Source organism: Pristis pectinata, chromosome 30, assembly GCF_009764475.1.
Source record: "Pristis pectinata isolate sPriPec2 chromosome 30, sPriPec2.1.pri, whole genome shotgun sequence".
NCBI lineage: Eukaryota > Metazoa > Chordata > Chondrichthyes > Rhinopristiformes > Pristidae > Pristis > Pristis pectinata.
The window spans coordinates 11,422,068-11,439,730 of record NC_067434.1 but is presented as its reverse complement, the minus strand read 5'-3'; the positions used below and the strand labels follow the sequence as shown (position 1 = coordinate 11,439,730).

At 42.4% G+C, this 17,663-nt stretch overlaps 1 protein-coding gene across 3 annotated transcripts in view; it reads right to left on the bottom strand.

The window, feature by feature from the left end:
* The window catches only part of LOC127584612 (wings apart-like protein homolog), a 154,945-nt gene that overhangs the window by 14,065 nt on the left and 123,217 nt on the right, over nt 1–17,663 (bottom strand). For all 3 annotated transcript variants that reach the window (XM_052041401.1, XM_052041402.1, XM_052041403.1), the window contains exons 13-16: nt 11,335–11,510; nt 7,077–7,192; nt 1,997–2,158; nt 383–587 (exon numbers count right to left, since the gene is read on the bottom strand). In XM_052041401.1, coding sequence (XP_051897361.1) covers nt 383–587; nt 1,997–2,158; nt 7,077–7,192; nt 11,335–11,510 — 659 coding nt within the window. The remainder of the gene's footprint in view (nt 1–382; nt 588–1,996; nt 2,159–7,076; nt 7,193–11,334; nt 11,511–17,663) is intronic.

Below are 17,663 nucleotides of genomic sequence, written 5' to 3'. Positions count from 1 at the left end.
TTATTTTTGTGTTGTACATCTCGTACAACATCTTAAGAAAGCCCCCTATCCTCATAGAAGTCCACCGGAGACCAGCATCACAATATATGCCAGTTACAGCACGTGGTTCAAGCCACCATCAATTAGTGAAGGGCTGATATGTTCTTTGAACAAATCTAACACTGAAATGGATTTTGAACAAGAGGCAAGAAATTCTTAAACGTGTTAACAATTACAAACCTCAGTGAAGATGCCTTGAGAATTTTCAAGTGAGCACAGTGCCCTAATCCAATGAACGAGTAATAACAAATAACTATTTGAAACATGAACAGTATAGGGGAAAGGGGAGGGAAGGGCACACTTTTGATCAAAACCATTTGCTTGCTGAATGTCTCTTTCATACCTTTATTCAGGTCAATCTCTTCATCCTCCTCCTCCTTCTTTTCACTGTCATTCTTGGTACAATTTTCTGACTGTACCCATTCCAATGACCCAGCAGTCTCCTGCCACTGGCCACTCTGGTCCTGAGGTGGTGCTGGTGTGTCTTTGATGAAATCGTCAGTCTCAGTCTCAGCAAGGCGGGCAGCTCGCTCCCGCTGCAGAAACAACTGGAGGAGCAAGAAAATTAAACTTTTGCCAAAAAACCAAATGAAGTAATAGGTGATTAAGAATGAGTCAGTGCCTCATAACGAGTATATAAAACACCAGTTATCAAACATGTACAGCTAACAACCCAAGAAAATTTGGTACACTTCAGTACAACAGCTCGAGTTCCTATACAAAGGCATACCAAATAATTATCCATTCTCAAAATGTTGCAATTTAATAAAAGTTGAAATGAAAACGAAACATTCTCACTATTACTTAATTAAGGAAAGTCAACATTGATGTCTATTTCTTTTTATATATAAAGTGAAATTGCCTGACTAACCTGCCTGAATTTTCTGAGCAGCTAACATGATGGATCAATAATAGGACAATGTAGTAGTCCACGTAGATTTAACAAGACATTTTACAAGGCTCCAGCTATCAGACTGATAGGGGATCCAAGGGAAATTGCCACATTACATGCAAAATCACCCAGGTGCAGGAAGCAGACATTGAAAGATGTTGCGGTGAATGAAAAGCTGCCTGCAGAGGAGCTCCACAGGACTGAAGGAGTGGCTGAGAAAGAAACCATCACATTTGAAAAGCACCTGCTTTAAAAGATGATGCACTGTAACCTGCAAGTCTAGGATTGAGAACTAGCATTAGGGGACTGCAGTAGTCTGAATGACCACCTTTGAAGCTATCAACTTGTGATGATCCCATGCCAGACATTTGCCCAGGAAGTGGGTTTGGGACATTAGATACTTAGGGGATGCAATTCTGCATTGAGTTTTTAAACAATGAAGTATACATGCTGAGTATAGTGCACCAGATACCATCTCCACGAGGAGGTTAATTCTAGAGTTTCAACTCTCTCAAATATGCAAGCAGCAACAGGTAGCAAGAGAACTGAGCCACTGTACCACTGGATGAGCTGAAACGCACAGGACTGTTAATTTGCCAATGTGGACCCTGGGCCCAGACAGATCCAAGCTTTGATTCCTTTCTTGAGTAAAATGTCTTACCTTTTTCATTTTTGTCACCACCAAGAAATCTAGACATGCCCAGAAATGAACTAAACCAGAGACCAAAACACAAAATATACAGTTCAGAAACAGATCATCTGGACCAATTACGCAGTGCTGTTGTTTATGGTCTACATGAACCTCCTTCCATTTCTCTTCATCTAACCTTGTAGAAAAGACCATTGGTCAGTGAGTTGGACCGCATATCTCACCAGCTGGCACATTTATCTTCTGTACAGGAAAGGCATGACAAAGTGCTCTACAGGGAAAGTGTTCATTGTCTACGTTTTGATCAGGATCAATGATCTTGGCTTAATTATATCAATACTTACATAATATGTAAGTCACATTGTACTTCATCAAATGGCTCACTTAGAGAAATTCTTTATATAACAGACACTCACCTGCACCAAGGCCTCGATAGCTCCCACCTGTCCTTCCATCCGCAAACTATCGTTTCCATCCACAGCACAGAATGAATCAAAGGAGCACGGTGTTTCCATGTCAACAAGACAATGTCGGTTGCGAGCACTGTGTTCCACGAGATTAATCAGCAGGCCTAGACCCTGAGAATACAAACACATGAAATTCTGAGTTAATTATCTGATTGGCCCACAGCTTATTTTTTCCATCCGAAACTGGTGAAGATTGGGGATGCAGAACTTATGGCAACCCAATTCTAGGGGACACGGAAAAGAAATGGGGACTAGGCACTCTTAAATTCAAGGGCAACAATCCCACTTGATTCCCACTGGTTTTTAAGGAGATTACGAACACAGAGAGAATTATCTTTTTGGAATTTAGTTCTTTCTGCAAGGAAAATGTTGAGTTATTCATAGATTTTTAAAAAAATGCTAGAAAGCTTCCAAACTGAACGAAACACCCTTAATTTTGTTTTATTCATTCATTTCATTATAATGTCAGGGGAATGCAAAAATGCCAAGAGGTCTATCTTTGGGTAAAGCAGTCAGGAGGTGGAGTTTGACAGGAGTCCAATATTTGGATTTGAGAGCAAGTCTAGCATACAGAGATGACCCTCAATGCTCGATGTAAAACAGCATACAACTGATCACAGGGAAATCACCTGCAGGAACATCTCTTGGTAGCAATGAATTTTAAAATCAAGTGCCTCCAGTTTGCTCAGAGATCCCATGGCAGTCTTTAAAGAGACAACTTATCCCAGTGCGTGCAACAACCACCCCCCCCCCCCCAAAAAAAACCAGGCTGCATTCCACTACATCAGAACATTAATAGTGCTTCAAGTGCCTGTAAAATGCTTTGCAACAGAGGTTGGGAAGACATTATGTAAATGCAAATTTGTCTGTCTTGGTCTGCACATGCTGCTTGTCGTTAGCACTTTTACTAATAAGAGACAGTGAACTGCCAGCAGTAAGAGAACTGAAACAGAGCAGGACCAATAAAAGCCAAGATACCAGAGCACGTGGTATAAAATGCTTAAATTGTAAAACTGCAACATCAATGTATTTCTATTGCATTGATCACAGGACGTGGCTGCGTTTGTAATCAAACCACCTTGAGAAGGCAGCTGTGCTGACATTTCTTTCGTCTATTATTCCTTTCGTATTTGCACTTGGCCAACCTAGCCTGTCTGATGTGCCGATTTGCACCCCTATGATTCTCCCACACCAGCCACCTACACCAGGGATAATTTACAAAGACTATTAATCTAACAAGCAGCATGTCTTTGTGATCTGTAAGGAAATCAAAGCACCCAGAGAAAACCCAGGCAGTCACTGAGAGAACATAGAACACTACAGCACAGTACAGGCCCTTCGGCCCACAATGTTGTGCCGACATTTTATCCTGCTCTAAGATCTATCTAACCCTTCTCTCCCACATAGCTCCTATTTTTCTATCATAGCATGCATAGAGAGCATGCGTACTCCTCGCAGACAGCACTGGAGGACAGAATCAAACCCAGGTCGCTGGAGCTGGGAGAGAGCTGAACCAGGGTGCTACCCTATGGCATCAGAGTATGGATTCAAAGGTCTTGAAGCAGTGATAAAGGTATAGTCTCATTAAATTTTAATCAAATCTCATTTAAAAGCCGTACTTTTAAGTTTCGACAACTGCAGCAAATACTCAGACTGACGTCCCGAGTGAGAGGCGCAGAAAAACACTGCCAGTGTCGCAACAACCAAAGCTTCAGTCAGACCTGTGCAGTCTGATGCACGATTCACATTTTCAAACATGCAAGAAAGATGTTAGAACTGGAGGCTGGAATGTAGTTATGACACTGAATAAAATATTAAATCCAAAAGCCATCAGCCGCTAGTATAGCATTTGTGGGTAGGGAAAACTGATCTGAGAATTCTTTTTCCCTAAGGTAGGTGACAATTGAGATCTATTGCAGGTTAGAGAACAAAAGCCAAGGGCAACGAAGAAGAGAAGGCAACTGATCTGATGACCTTAAGTACTTTATTTCCTTTAACAATGTGGAGACAGTTTTCACCCTTGGGCTGGCTTGCACATCCTACTGCGTGGAGGCTGAATGAGTCAGTGCTGCGTACACTCCAGCAGGCTGTTCCTGAAGCCTGATTTGACACCACTGACTCACTGGCCTTCTGTTAACTGACTTCTTTTTCCACCCGCTACTCCTCCCACATACCAACAAAGCTCATTTCACAGCACACAGATACTGTAAAATAATAAAAAAAAACAATTTACTGGCAAGATCAGCTCCATTTAACAGGGCAAATTATCTCTGCATAATTCTTATAACTCAGCAATGGAATCCATGTGGTACGGGGCAATATCTCCCACTGTGACCAAAATGTGAAATTAAACCAGCTGGTGGTCTAAGAGACTCTTAAAGGGCAGTGCTAGTGTAGTCAAGTTGGGAATGGTTTCCATTGATCACAAAAGCTGGCCAATCCACTGTCAAGACCTGCTGAGGATATATCCCACACTACCGGGCCAAGGCGTCAGAGACAGAGGCATCAGGAACCCTGCCTCTGGTGTACCTGTTGCCCACCATCTCCAAGGGAACATCCATTTGCCATTTTTACCTTGTTCACCTTAACTAGTCTCAGCTTCTCTTGAAGTCTTGGTTATCCGCCAAAGCCCACAGCCCTTTTTCTGACCCCTGCTGCACATGGATCCCAATTGAAATGCCACCCTGCATATTTTGGGTGTGTACAGATATCACTGTTCTCACCACATTCCAAGATCCACACTCCATACCATGCACCAGCAAATGCATGCCTTTGACCTCTCACGACAGCACTGATTAATCCTTTGTTAAAATTGTCCTGATTTGCAGGTACATTTTAATTTTTTGCCTCATTTGGTGGTTTAATAAAAGGCTGCTCTCTTTCAGGTGTCAAAAAAATCACAGGCTTCAACAACTCTTGGATATAAATGCTCCTCCAAATTTTTCTACCACTTGACTCCTCTCCTCATCTCACTCTTATTTCACCAACCCTTCTGACTTTACCTTTCCGATCCCAAGCAATCCCGCGCATCCCCAACTCAATGAATTTCAAGCTCAATATTATGCTGCCTCCACCACCTTCTTTGGTCAAATGTCTTCACCCAAACAGTGAACTTGATCTTGCCTTTGCAATTCCTGATCTACCTCGTCCCCACCTTTTGGCCCTTTACTGTCACTAGATTTTTAAATTGCAAATGTGTTGTCATGACATCAACCATATTAGTAAAAACAGAAAACATGAAATATGCCAAAGGCGAGCTCGCACCTGTGTGAAGAGAAAGAGAGTTGATATTTTAGATCGATGGTCTTTCATCAGAATTCACGCGAGATCAGTGACCTGAAAGTTATCCGTTTCTCCTTCCTAGATGCTGCCTAACCCGAGTACTTCCAGCATTTTCTGTTTTAACATTATTATGAAGTTTATAGTTCAGTGTCTAGGTTCGTGTACTAGTCATTTTGCCATCACATCAAAAGTCTTAGCACCTTTCATAGCACATTGGAGGTTTCTATACTGATAGCCTGCCTGATTAGTGCAGGTTTAGTCTAATGAGCAAGGACAATGCATGCTCTTTGAGACCCCACTTGGTGATTCCATCCTACAAGTTGATGAAGGTAGTAAGTCAGAGGATTATAGAAACATTGAAGTCAGAGGTAGGTGTTCAACACCTGAATGGGACATAAGCAACAAATCTGAAACAAAAAAAATCTCCCTATCCACTGTTTTGTCACCTTGGTTTTGTGCTGATCTGGATACCTCCTTTTAGGTTTCAAGAGCCAGGAGAGAACTTAGCAGCGCATCAATTCAAAGACAGCATAAATATGGAAAATGAGATTATTAATGGTTAGGGTTTGGCACGTTTTACTCCTGTTACTGACAGACCACCTTTTGCTTCTTCACACATTTAAATTGAGCACTGAGAGGATTAGGCTGAATACAGATCTTGGTCGTAATGCTTAATAGATACCAACAAATTGCTCGTTCTGCTGGTTGTGGTCATGGCTCGACCATACCATTGTGCACCGTTATCACTAGGCTGGCTCAGTGAAGGCAATGGGCAGAAAGCATGCCAAGTAAAATACTTTCAGGTGAAGTGATTCTGCTGTCGAAGTGTTCATTGGATAGCTGAATAATAGTTAACCAGCCTACCAGACACACCATTGTGACTGGGAGGAATTAGCTGCACAAATTCTGACCCTCCATTGACATTGTATGCAGATATAGCTGGGTCTCCTGAAACTTCAAAAGCCTATCTCCACGCTCTCTGCCCATACTCCATTTACGAATTAACCTATTGCACGACAAAACACCAAATTCAGCCTTTTATCTGGAATTTTCCCCTCACCCTATGCGCTTCCTTACTGCCTATCCTGGGGCCCCACTTCACACAAAGGCAGACCCTCAACCAAGGGGATGCTTCCCCTACATCTTCTGCACAATCTGGGTCATTATATGGCTTAATGCTAAGAAAGGGATTTAAAGAGTCTTCAGATTCCCAAAGAAAAACAAAATTGGGCAGTAATTTCATGCAGAATTAAAGATTTTCAATTTGAAAAAGAAACAGCAAGCCATAAAAGGAGTGGAAGAGAGTACAGATGGAGACCACATCTGCTGCTATCGTGTACCGACATGCATGTTTTTTTTGACTAAAACAATTTACAGATCAGAAAGTGAACATGTTATTGGGGAAAATCAGTGAACTGTAAGCCAGTGTAAATCTTCAGCAAAACATTCATATTTACTGTGTTGTGCTGGCAGATAACTCATATCAAAACAATATATCAACTGACTAAGACACAATCTGGTGTCCAATCTGGCATATTATGTTCCATAAAGATCACCGCAAAGCACTGATACTGCTGACCTTTACAAAGAGTGGACATTATGCCCACAGAGGCGATCTATTATCAGGTAGTTTAAAGAAGTTGATTATATTCACATTGAAAGAGACGTTGAGGAATGAGCTTAGCTTGTAAATAAAATTCTATTAAAGAAGAGAGAAACTGAGCTGGAAATAATGTAATTTTCTTACCAGCACTCGAATATCAAATCTCTGTTCCTGAGGTATGTACTGTGGCACCTGAAGCACGCAGTTCATGGTTGTACTGATGAGGTTGTCCTGCTCACCAGTCTTTGTGCTGCCCCACTCTAAAGAGACAAAGGAATAATATAATGAATAGTAAAACAAGCAAGAAATGACCAATAGGTTTACATCTGAATTAAGGTCATTGGCAAGTAAATGGCACTCACTAGTAAGTGAGACATCTTTGGGTACCCACAGAAATGCAGAGGTTAAGTTACTGGCCAGCAGCCAGAACTCCTGACAGAGACAGGCAGGATGGCAGGTCAGGACTTTTCAACGTGGTAGCTGGACATTTTAAATTTCACTATCTCAGTACATATTTGTCACATGTACTGAGATAGTGGTATGCTTTTGAGTAATTAAATAAATTCAGAATTTTAAAACAAATGCTAGTGCCAACAATTATACCCATGAAGCTGCCAAAGCCTCGTAAAAAACAATCTGATTCACTCATGTCCGTTAGTGGAGAAAATCTCCAACCCAGTCTGGCCCGTGACTCCAGATGCCCCAAGTCACTGCCCGCTGAACACTGCTCTCAAATGTTCTCTGAATCATTAGGGTACAATTTAGTTGCATCACAACTGCTGAAGAGAATACAAAAAGACAAACACCAACTTCACACATGGGAGAAATGCATCCAGCTCAGTCAATCTCCTCACAAAATATCTGTGGGCTCCAGATTTAATTGGGAGAGCTGAACTGTAGTTGTTACACGACAGCTTGAGATAGTCACACTCACAGATTCATACTTGACAGACTACATGCAGCCTCCATCATGAACCCGAGGTGCATCCTGTCCCACCAGCAGCAAAGACTCTCCACAGTTGGCAGTGGAGTGGCAGGAAATGAGGAAGCAGCCCTGAAAATCATCAATATTGACTCCAGAGCTCATGGCATCAGGTCAAACGTGGGCCAAGAAACCACCACCTAACCAATCTATTGTCCTCCTTCTGCTGATGAATCTGTGCTCCACTTGGGAAAAAGCACCGAAAGCAGCAGCAGCTCATGGCTGCAAGACTGTGGTGAGCGAACTAAAATAAGCTATTAACATATCTCAACTCTTCCTCACCAATCTTGTAGCAGAAATATCTATTCATGACAGCATTGATAGGAATGACTACCACATGGTCCTTGTGGAGAAAGAGTCCTGTAGTTGCGTAGAACAACCAGTTAGCATAACGCTATTACAGCGCCAGCGACCCGGGTTCAATTCCGGCCACTGTCTGTAAGGAGTTTGTATGTTCTCCCCGTGTCTGCGTGGGTTTCCTCCGGGTGCTCCGGTTTCCTCCCACATTCCAAAGACGTACAGGTTAAGGAGTTGTGGGCATGCTATGTTGGCACTGGAAGCGTGGCGACACTTGCGGGCTGCCCCCAGAACACACTACACAAAAGATGCATTTCACTGTGTGTTTCGATGTACAAGTGACTAATAAATAAATATCTTATCTTAGACAGTCTTGTAGTATCAAGGATGACTTGCTCCTACTCTTGCGTTGTAGGTTGAAATGACTAATACCGGTCTTCTCCAGGTTACAAACGTCTGACTTATGGACAGCCCACACACATGATCGAGCATTTGGGAGACTGGCAGGATGGATTTCTGGCTGTTGTGGGGCTGCAGGCATCTTCTGCCAGGTGGGAACAGGACATTTGTGCATGCCTTCTCTCCCCAGTGCAGCCGCACCCCTGGAACCACAACAATTGGGGGCTGCGTCAAACCGAGCAGAGCTGGGAGCACTAAGCAGACTCACTCGCTCGTTCACCGAGTCGGTGAGGTCAGCTGGCGGCCCCTCTTCCCACACCTTCCCGCTCTCCCGTCACAGATATTTCTGTGATCCTCTCCCACACACTGTTTGAGTTCAGGTTACAAACAGTTCTCAGGAACAGAACCTTCTCGTAACCTGAGGAATGCCTGCAAGGACAACGTGGGAACCAGACAGTTGCAGAGTTGGGGCAAGGGATGCCCGACAGGGTGGTTAGGTGGGTAGTTTATGAGTTGCAGTGCTCCTTCACAGGGCCTCTGTGTTCCTCATACATGGACTCTAGCTTCTCAATACCATCTGAATGCTCCTTGTCTACTTTGGGCATTCAGGGCTAGAGATTTACAGGAATCATTGGGGATGTTACGTTTCTTCTAGGAATTGCATCTTTTCCCATCTGCCTGGTATTCCGACTCTGTCATGGGCAGAGTGACTGTTTTGGGAGTGAACAAAGAGAAAACCATCAAATAGTTGGAGTCATCACACACAGAGAGATGCTTATGGTTGCGGGAGGGCAATCATCCAAGTCCCAACTCATTGTTGCCGGAATTTGCCTGTGTCTTTTGCCCAACCATCTCCAGCTGCTTCATCAATGACCTACCATTATTAAGATCAGAAGTCACCATCCACAATGGTCAGGTCAGTGTGACAGAATACCCTTTGCTTACCTGGATGAGTACAATCCCTACAACACTCAAGAAGCAGTTCAAGGAAACAGCCTACCACCAGCTGCTCAAGACCAATGGGCAATAACTGTAGGCTTTGCAAGCACTGCCCAAACAATTAAGAAAAGTGGATGTTACTCCCCCACTGAATAACAGAACAAATGTTTTATATCATTCTGGTTTGGAAGGTACTCCCATAAGTCAAAACTGTGGACGCATATTATGCATCTGCTGTCTTTTTCTTTTCAATGCTGATGCTAATCTTGCAATTTGCAGGTTTGATCCCTACCAGCACAGACCCCTCTTCAATGCATTAAATGAAGCAACTACACCAACAGTTAAACATTACAGCACAGGAAGTGGGATTGAGGGAAATCGCCAGGTCACATAAGTGGCTGCTGAAAACTGGCTCAAGTACAGTTGAGAAGAATTTTCACCTTGCTTTACCACCCAGTGAGAAAGGAAGGCAAATAGTTGCAGATAACAATAGATGGAAATACATAACAAAAAATTGCAGATGCCAGTAATCTGAAATAAAAACAAAACCTTAGAAACATTCAGCATCTGTGGAAAGAGAAACAGTTAACAGTTCAGGTCCAAGACCTTCATCAGAATACACTTTGTCAGTTAACAATAAAGATCCCTCTAATAGTCTGTGATTTAAACTAACTTAAAAAAAATAAATGAGGCAAAAATACCTATCAGATAAAAGCAGTGTTGTGAATACCTGCAGCAAACCTAATTATTATGCTTCATCGAGAATCTTAAGTTCTGATGAAGGGCCTTCGACCTGAAATGCTAACTGGTTTCTCTTTTCACAGATGCTACTTGACTGGCTGAGTTCTTCCAGCATTTCTGTTTTTGTTTCAGATTCCAGCATCTGCAGTTTTATTTGTTCTGTGAATTTTAAGTCATGTTTGCCTTTTGTTATCAATCCAATAATAAGTGTGTAAAATCTGACTTTACATCACGGATGTAGGGAAGCACCAGAGTAATTGCCCACAAACACAATAAACATGATCAAGCTAGAGATTTTGCCAGTACTTTTAATTAAATTCTGGACACATCTCCAACATTACAAATTCTGGTTCAGTCGTTTAACTGGTTGCTGACTGAAAACTTAACCTTCCCTAATGAGTAACTTGTGAGAGCAAGGAGAGGAAGTGGCTTTATTGAAAGCACACTGTTAAATGTTACCAGATTGCTTCTGTAAGCCTGTCAGGAACCTGCCCCATCACCTTTATGGACGTGGTCTTCCAATGGAGGGAAGCACAAAGACCCTGACAGCAGCAGACTGCTGCACTAACTAGACCAGATATTTGATGCAGGTAGCACCAAGTTGAAATGAACAGCACTGAACAATTGCAGACTGCTCACTTCTGCCTTTGGCAGGTGTCTCTGTTATTGTAAAGTGCTATTTATGTAGCAGCACTGAAAATGGCAAACCTGCCAAGGTCGTAAGCATACCGATTCCTCGTTCGTTAATTGTTGGGCAGCTAGGTCAATTTAAAGACGAGTTTTCAATCTAAGGACTGAGGCAAGGGGCCAAGAATGGAATGAATACATCTCAAAGAATTTGGAGGAATTGAGGACAGGCTGAACACGACTTCTCTTTTAGAGTCCCTCTCAATTTAATATTGCACCCACCCCTTTTCACCCCAACACGTGGTTTACTGTGATACACTACGGAAATCACAGATACAGTCTCAAGCCCCAGCATTTCCTATTTATTAATTCAACTTGCTGGCGGGGAACAGGCATGGTTCTTCCACAGAAACTTACCATTGTCATTGGTCAAGTTTAGCAGGACACCAAAGATTGCTCTCATGCAGTCCTCTACTGCTTTGCCAATGTGACTAGAGGCACTATACTCTGGCAGAGAATTGCTGTTTGCTAGGCAGATCTTGCTGTCTTCCCGGTTATACCGTGTGATCAACTGCTCACAGTGTCGTAACGCCCTGCAGATAAAGCACACCAACAAGATATTATGAGAGGAAGGGCTGTGTGTTGGTAGATCCATATCACGTTGAAAATAAACCTAAATGACACAATGATGACAATATATCGAAGGCTGCAGTACTTGGAAACAAAAAAATTAAAATCTGATGATCAAGTATGGAAACACCATTTTATTGCAAAGGATATAAATCAGGAAAGTTTAAAAGCTGCTGCTTTTTGGGTAGTGAACATAAATGAGAAAAGTAGGCTCAACAGCCCTTCGTGTTTATTCCCCTGTTCTATAAGCTCATGGCCTCAGCTGTATTCTGCCACCTGTCCCCCATAATCTGCTACTCCTCTAGAGTCAAAAAAAACCTGTTGATCACTTCCTTGAACGTACTTGATAATTCAGCCTCCACAAATCCATGGGACAGAATTCCACAGAATCATGACCCTCGGAGAAATGAAATTCTTCACTGTTTCCTTAAAAAGGTGATGTTTTGTGAAATTGTACTAATGTTATCGCCCTTCCCTGAGGATCTTGTACTATAAGATCATTAATTCATCCCATCTCATTATACATGACAAGATTTAAAATAGCCTGCACTCTGATTCCACAACTTATTGTTCTGATAAACTGGCCTGAATTCACTTTGAGCTTGCCCTTAAGGATGCCTTTGCAAACTTAAACTTGGTAGAAAGATTGGACAAACCCACAATTATTGCAGTAACTTTTTCACAATCCTCCACTAATTCTCAATTTACATTCTACTGTGGATTACAGCTACAGTTAGGCACCCGAAAGACTATTCTCACCAGTGACTTCTTTATCCTTGTTTTTTTTAAAATCACCTTCACCCAAGCTGGTTTAACATCTTGATCTTCTAAGCACAACTCAACTTTATTTACAAAGCAATCTCTTTTCCCTTTTTGCTTAGTCTTCTACCCATGCTAAAAGAAATAATGTACAGATATCTTCTACTCCATAATATAAGACCTGGAATATCAGAACCCTCATGAACAACCTGAACAGCAACAGACCTGAATGCCACCATGCTGGCATGGCTTGGGAACAGGGCAAAGTGAGATACACTGAACAGGAGGTGCCAGTTTAAAGAACAAGACAGTGGTACACTAACTTCCAGAGGAATACCATCTTCATGGAATGAAGTTCTCTATCCAAAATAAATTAAATCAGTACTTCAGAGACTCCCCTTTGGCTCACTGACACAGACCTAACCCTCTACAGTTATGAGGCATACACCTTAACCCTGGAAGCTACAGCAGATGAGGTCAGAGGATTTCTATTCTGATTTTGCAAAACAAAAATCTGGTCTGCATCCCAAAGAGAGATGAAGTGACCTTCTTTGGTGACTTCAAAAGTGCCATCAGCAAGGGGAGGGGAGGATGGCAGCAGAGGGAAAGAGACCAACTTTCTGATGATCATTCACTGAGCAAACTGCTTGAAGCATGGCCGCATCGTAATAAAACTCACTTTATCAGAGGTACAAGCACAAGACGCCAGGCAACACCGCCAGTCCAAGCACTGGCACTCGTTAGATATCATCCAAGTAAGGGATTGCAAAAAATGTCCCAATCGCATGCAGCATGAGAAGAATTATTGATTGCTGGACTGACTACTGCCTAATAGACACTACAATATATCCATCAATCTGGCTCCAAAACATCAGCGTCAACAGAAGCATTGACATTCTTGTGGCAACGTCAAAGCTCAAGGACCCCAAAGGCAGCACTTCTCAATCAGTGCCTCACAACCTGACAACTCTGTCTACAGGGACTGCAGTGTCTACGGCTTGGGGCTAACTGAAGTTTGCCACAATTGGCAGCAGTGAAGAAATTCTTGGCTTCTCTTCCAAGAACAACCAGGATGAGAATGACAACAAGATTGAGCAGTTAATCAACTGTAAACAGATTGATTAACTCCTACTGGATTGGAATTTCAACATTTATTCAAGATAAATGAAACAGCTCTACAGGCACGAGGGCAGAGATACAGCAGAAAACCTGTGATCTAAAGAACTGATGGAGTGGATGGAGAAAATGCAAGCTCAGCAACTCACTGACAGCCACAAGATGCATGGGTTCTTCAGTGCTGTAGATGCAATCTACTGTCTAAACACCCAAGGCCGCAACCCAATGCAAACCAAGAAAAGGAGCTGAACTACCATGGACAGAGAGACAGTCAAAATCCACTGGAAGGAAAACTTCGAAGACCTCCTTAACATTGATGTGAGCACCGTGGACTCTACCCTACAGCAGCCTATCCGGCACAGCTGTGCTGTCATTCCTGACTGACAAGTCATCAAGGCAGTCATACCCTAACTCAAAAATAACAAGGCTTCAATAGCAGATGGCACCTGCACTGAAATTCTAATATTTGGCAGCAAGAGCTTCAGTCACAAATACACATTCTCCCTCTCCACATCTGGAAAAGAGAAGGATATACCAAGGGACCTCAGATGTGCATTAATCATGACTAACTTCAAGAAAGGAGACAAGTTCAACTGTGGTAAGTTCATTGAGAGGATTCTGCTCAATTGCCTCCTCCTAAGAGCTGCTCCTAAATTAAGGTTTCTTATCCAAACACACAGAAATGCATCTTTTTTGCATAGAGTTCTGGGGGGGGGGGGGGGGTCACCAAGCTTCCGGCGCCAACATAGCATGCCCACAACTTCCTAACCCGTACGACTTTAGAATGTGGGAGGCAACCGGAGCACCCGGAGGAAACCCACGCAGACACGGGGAGAACGTACAAACTCCTTACAGACAGTGGCCGGATTTGAACCCGGGTCACTGGCGCTGTAAAGCATTACGCTAACTGCTACACTACTGTCTGTCCATCCATCCATCTAGGGGCACGGTGGACAGTTCTTCAATGTGTTGAAATACCAAGAAAAATACAGGGAGCAGCAGCCACTATATACAGGCTTCTTTGACCTCAGTGAATCCTGCTCCATCAATTGAGAACATCTCCCTAAATTTGGCTGCCCAAAGAAATTTGTCTCCATTTTACATTTGCTCCAAGATGATATGCAAGCATGATGTTAACCAACCGGCCATAACAAAACCAATCTCGGTGAAGATTGGCGACAACCAAGGCTGTGTTATTGCTCCAACACTCTTCTCAATCTTTCTCACCACAAAAATTATGCCTCACCTCCAACAAAATGTCCTCTTGCTCAGAGGCCAAGCTCAAAACATTGGTTTATTCACTGAAGTATACAAGAGGAAGCACCTTACAGTCAACATCAACAAGGCCCAGGTCTTCTTCCAACCTGCCACAGCTGTGCTCTTTAGAAAAGATTCATGGTGAGACTCCTAAAAACATAGATCACCTCCCATATCTCAGAAGATACCTCTTGGCGAAGACAGATAGCAATAAATTTCACCACCAATGTGCCAGTACAGCCTTTGATTGATTGAGAAGGGTCTTCGAAGATCAGAACCTTATTTCCAACTCATGGCCTAACATGCAACAGTGACCCCTGCCCTTCTATATTCTCCTGAGATCTGGATTACCTATGCAATGCATGTCAACGTTCTGGAAAAATATTGCACCTCTGCAAAATTGTTCAAATTCACTGGAAGGTTAAGCGAACAATGTCAGCATCCACTCCCGGCCAATATTAAAGCCTGCTACTTCCATTTTGCCACAATGGGCCGGCCACGTCATTCAAGTGGCCGACACCAGATGCTCTATTCTGAGCTCTGTCACAGGAGATTAAGAGGCAGATAGAGATAAAGATTCAAGCACGTACTCAAAGCTTCCTTGAAGAGCAACATCCCCAGCAGCTCCTGCTCAAAGTGGAGAAGCAACACTCAGGGTGGTATTGGAAACCTGGAGAGCATGCACTGGGAGCACACAGAAGTTCTGCATAAAGTGGCAAATGGAGTGCACCATCTAACAAACCTCCTACTTGACTCTTCCACCAGCTACCTCATGCCATATGTTTGAAAGTCTGTGGTTCCCACATTGGCCTCATTAACCAGCATAGAACTGATGAAATTGGAGAGGAAGCAAGTCATCCCCAATCCCAAGGGACTGACTAACTAGTAAATAAGTTTATTTTTGGCTTTTTCAACATCTAAAGTAACCATGTTCTAACAATGAGGCAGCTGCAGGCATGCTAGAGTGACCTTGGCTAACTTTTTTGCAACATTCAACTTTCCACCCTATGGATCAGTGTGGTTCAGAGTCACACTTAACATGTACACCCCAGCTCCCTTTTCATTTACTGCTTGCAGCAGATTTCTACATTTTAAAAGCTTTAAAAGGCAAAGTAAAAGCCTGACAAACTGCAAATATTTGACAATTTAATCAATTAACAAAATTATAAGACCAGCAAATATAGGGAACAAGGTCAACTCACTTCTCCTTCCACTCCACAAATGATTCTCATCAAATTCCACAGATGAGTGAGCTGTTGAATTAGTTTGAACACTTGTTTCCACTCTTCAAACACATTTATTTCCTATAGACCTTGAACCAGAGATTACCCAGCCTGGCAATCTCACATCTTGCATCATTGAAAACAATTTGCTCACTACAACTTAATTGCTACAATGAACTGAACTACCACTGGCATTGCCTTGAATGTTGCCTTCCTATCTGAAGCACCGAGTAATCCACACACTAGCTTCAATGCCACAACAGAACACAAATACACTGTGTTCTATTGTGGCAAAGCTATCTATCTAGGCAAAGCTTGAAGACTGACTGATTCAGCAATCATCTGTCCACAGTCACAGGGTGCAAACACATCCTGGTCAGTAATAAAAACCTATAAAACCACAAGCATTAAGCCATGAAGGAAAACTGTTGGTCACAATCTGGGCTTGTTAATGAACAGACAATCAGATTTTTGCAAACACCAACAGATGTTTTTAAATGCCAGATTTCAATTACACGAAATGCAGCACTGGGTTTTGTTACAGTCACTACACTGTAAAACAATTCATAGTCCATCAAGCACTGAGAATTGGAAGATGTGTTAAAGCATAATTAGAGATTGTATGCACCAGATCAAATGATTAACAGGGCTGACCTCAGCTGAAATGTGTCCCCAATGTAGGGACATCTCTATGATAAGCTCTGGATATTGCAATCAGCGGAGCAAAATATTTCCTTTTTTTTAAATAAATGTGTTAAAGTTTCATATTTTAAGACTTTGAAAAGGTCTGTACATACTGAAAATATGAATGCATGTTCAAAACTGAAAGGCTAAAGCCATGTTTTAAAAATTAAATGCTGGCTTGGAGGCATTCGAGTTGTGGTAAGCTTGAAGGAAGCCAATACCACATTTGGAGACTGTTGAAGTGCAGGATTGGAGTCAAAACATAACTCCTGGACTGATTAGGTTATTGCAAAACCCAGCTTGCAGCCACCACTTTCATTTTTTCCTTTTGTATATTTTGTTGGTGACTACTGCAGCTTTGGTTAATGCAGAATTTGGGGTCACTGGCCTTTGTGCACGTAACCAAAGTTATATTACCAATTGGCTTCAACAACCTGGAATATGCAGATGGTTATTCTCAGGTCCAGTGGAGTTACAAATTAATGCTGATATCCATAGGTACATGTCTGACTGCACTTCCGACCACCAATATAAATGAATGCATCTTGTTTAAAAATAAGCCACTTGCAGATAGGTTTTGTTTCAATTCTCTAAGAATGAAAATCTGCAGGGCAGGCTAACAATAGGACTGTAGTGCCCATTGCTCATCAGCTTAAGTGTACATGACAGCTGGCCACTGAGCAAATAACAATGATTCCATATTGTTCATAGCATGTTTATGTGAACTAAAACCATTCACTTCCATGGAAGATATAGGAACAGACCAAATAAATTGGCAGCACACCTACAAGGTAATTGCTCAATGGATGTACACGAATGAGCTTTTCAAAGAGGATGGAGGGAAATTGAAAAATATTACAACAAATTGGCATCTACAAATATCAAGGATTCACACCATGCTTATTTAAACACCTAATCTGAAGAGCAAGCTGTGTTCTTAATCAGCCAGACCATGTGGACATGATCGACAAGCGTTGATAGTCCCCAGGCAGGTGGTGGTATGCCAACTCTTGGACCTGAATAGTTTGCACTGGGGTTATGATATGGGGTAGTTTCTTGGGCCAGTTAAGAGTTAAC